The 2,961-nt window shown below is 38.7% G+C and overlaps 1 protein-coding gene across 1 annotated transcript; it reads right to left on the bottom strand.

The window, feature by feature from the left end:
• Positions 1-933: 933 nt before the first annotated feature.
• On the bottom strand, positions 934-1,414 carry LOC103253614 (low molecular weight phosphotyrosine protein phosphatase-like). The gene is given in 2 exon segments (XM_021709341.1): positions 934-988; positions 990-1,414. Coding segments are annotated over 2 exon segments (468 nt in total). The 5' UTR covers positions 1,403-1,414.
• Between the last annotated feature and the right edge of the window lie 1,547 nt (positions 1,415-2,961).

Raw genomic sequence — 2,961 nt, 5'->3', positions numbered from 1 at the left:
ATGAGGTCTTGCCAAGTTGCCCAAGCTGGTTTCGAACTCGTGGGCTCAAGCAATCCTCTTACCTCGGCCTCCCAAAGTGCTGGGATTACAGGCTGAGCCACTGGGCCCAGCCCCAAAAAGAAATTAAGAAAGCAATTCCATTTGCAATGGCATCTAAAAGGATAAAATACCTAGGATTAAATTTAATCAAGGAGGAGAACGACTTGTACGTTGAAAATGATAAAACATTGCTAAAAGAAATGAAAGAAGATTTAAAGAAATAGATATCCCATGTTCACGGGTTAGAAGACATAATATTGTTAAGGTGTTAATATTAGCCAAAAGAATGTACAAATTCAATACAGTCCCTATGAAAATTCCAAAAGCCTTTTTAAAGATATGGAAACGCTGGTCCTCAAATTCATATGGAATTACAAGGGACTCTGAATAGCCAAAACAACCTTGGGGGAAAAAAGAATGAAATCAGATGGTCAACTGATTTTTGATAAGGATGCCACGTCTATTCAAATGGGGAGAGATTAGTCTCCTCAACAAATGGTTGTAGGACAACTGGACTTCCACACACAAAAGAATGACGTCGGATCCCCATCTCACACAATATACCATTAACTCAAAATGGATCAATGACCTGGATTTAAGCACTGAAACCATAAAACTCTTAGAGGAAAACATAGGGGTTAATCTTCATGACCTTGGATTTGGCAAGGGATTCTTTTTTTTTTTTTTAACTGTCTCAAAGATTTTTATTTATTCTTCTGCCAAACACAACAGATCTCCATCTACCATTATTTTTTAAGGTAAGAAACAGTAAGTGAGCTGAAGAAAGAGCTGGGGCCTTGGACTGTGGAAAATTATTACATTTTAGCACGCTGACTGAGAAATGCAGGGCGTTGGTGTGGTCTAGAGGATGGCCACATCAGGGCATGGTCAGCCTTAGTGGGCCTTCTCCAAGAATGCTCTGCAGCACCTGACACATTGCTGGTACACTCTCAAAGTCAGAGTCATTCCCATAATAGGGATCTTCAATAAGTTGTTTTTGTGGATCATAGCTCCCAAGTAGTTCAATTTTAGCTTTGCAGTTTTTAACTTGATTACTTTTTCTATTCAAATCTCTCAGATTGCTTTCATCCATACATAGTATGTAATCAAATGTGGCGAAGTCTTTGGTAATCTGTCTTGCTTTATGGGCTGTGTGAATGCCATGATTTCTTAGGCAGCTCACAGCTCTTGGGTCTGGGGATCGGCCCACGTTCCACTCAGAAACAGCGCTGCTGTCAATGACCCAATTCTCTGAACTGTTTTGGTCAGTTACAAGTTTCTTGAAAACTACCTCTGCAATGAGTGACCGACAAATGTTACCTAGACACACAAACAGCACCGACTTGGCCACCGGCTCCGCCATCTTCCCGCTCGCCAAGGCTGGGATTCTTAAATATGATACCCCAAGCATGAGCAATGAAAGAAAAGAAACAAACAGATAAACTAGACTTCACCAAAGTTAATTTTTTTTGGGTGCAAAGGACATTATATAGAAAGAAAAGACAACCTACAGAAAGGAGAACATATTTGCAAATTGTCTATCTGATAAGAATTTACTATCCAGAATATATAGTGAACTCCTACAATTCAACAATGAAAAGACAAGCAACCCAACTTAAAAAATTGGCAAAGGACTTGAATAGATATTTCTCCAAATAAGACATAAAAATGGCCAAGAAGCGTATGAAAAGATGCTCAACATCATTAGTTATTAGGGAGGGCAAATCAAAGCCACAATGAGGTACTACTTTCATACCCACTAGTATGGCAATAATAATAATAATAATAAACAAAGTAATAAGTACTGGAGATAACGTGGAGAAATTGGAACCCTAGCACACTGCTGATGGGAATATAAAATGGGACAGCCACTGTGTAAAACAGTTTGGCAGTTCCTCAAAAAGCTAAATAACGAATTACCATATGACCCAGCAATTCTACTCCTAGGAATATACCCAGAAGAATTGAAAACAAGGAGTCAAACAGATGCTTGTCTACCAATGTTCATTGCAGCATTATTCACAATAGTCGAAAGGTGAAAACAATCCAAGTATCCACAAACAGATAAATGTATACACAAAACGTGGTATCTACAAATAATAGAATATTATTCAACTAGAAAAAGGAATGAAGTTGGACACATGCCACACAAATGAACCTTGAAAACATTATTCTAAGTGAAATAATTCAGACAGAAAAGGACAAATGTATGATTCCACTCAAATGAAATTATCTAGACTAGGCAAATTCATAGAGACATAAAGTAGATTAGAGTTTACCGGGGGCAGGGGAGAATAGGGAATAATCCCTTAATGGGTACAGTTTTTTTGAGGGGTGATGAAAAATTTTAGAACTAGATACTGTAGTGGTGATGGCTGTACAACATTGTGAATGTAACTAATGACACCTAATTATACACAAAAATGGTTTAAATGGGAAGTTTTATGCTATATATATTTTACCACAATAAAAAAAAGTTTTGAATAATATAAAATTACAGTCCTTTCTCCCTGATCTATCATTCACAAAATTGGTTCCCACCCATATTACTGAGGTTTCTGCCAATATAAATTAGCTACATCTTTTTTTTTTTTTTTGAGTCAGAGTCTCACTCTGTCACCCAGGCTAGAGTGCAGTACCATGCTCATGGAAACCGCAACCTCGACCTGACGGGCTCTGGCGAGCCTTCTGTCTCAGCCTTCCAAGTAGCCGGAACTACAGGTGCGTGCTACCACACCCAGCTAATTTCTTGATGCACTGTAGACAAGATCTCACCAAGTTGCCCAGGCTGGTCTCTCACCTTGGGCTCCCAAAGTGCTAGGATTATTGGCGTGAGTCACCGCGTCTGGTCATTTTACTTTCATCAATGTGTATTCTTTTTTTTTTTTTTTTTGAGTTGGAGTCTCACTCTGTCGCCCAGAC

Source organism: Carlito syrichta, unplaced genomic scaffold (genome assembly GCF_000164805.1).
Source record: "Carlito syrichta isolate Samal-C Ts95f unplaced genomic scaffold, Tarsius_syrichta-2.0.1 Scaffold67773, whole genome shotgun sequence".
Classification (NCBI taxonomy): Eukaryota; Metazoa; Chordata; class Mammalia; order Primates; family Tarsiidae; genus Carlito; species Carlito syrichta.
The sequence above is the reverse complement of the archived record's forward strand: the minus strand, read 5'-3'. Positions and strand labels throughout refer to the sequence as shown.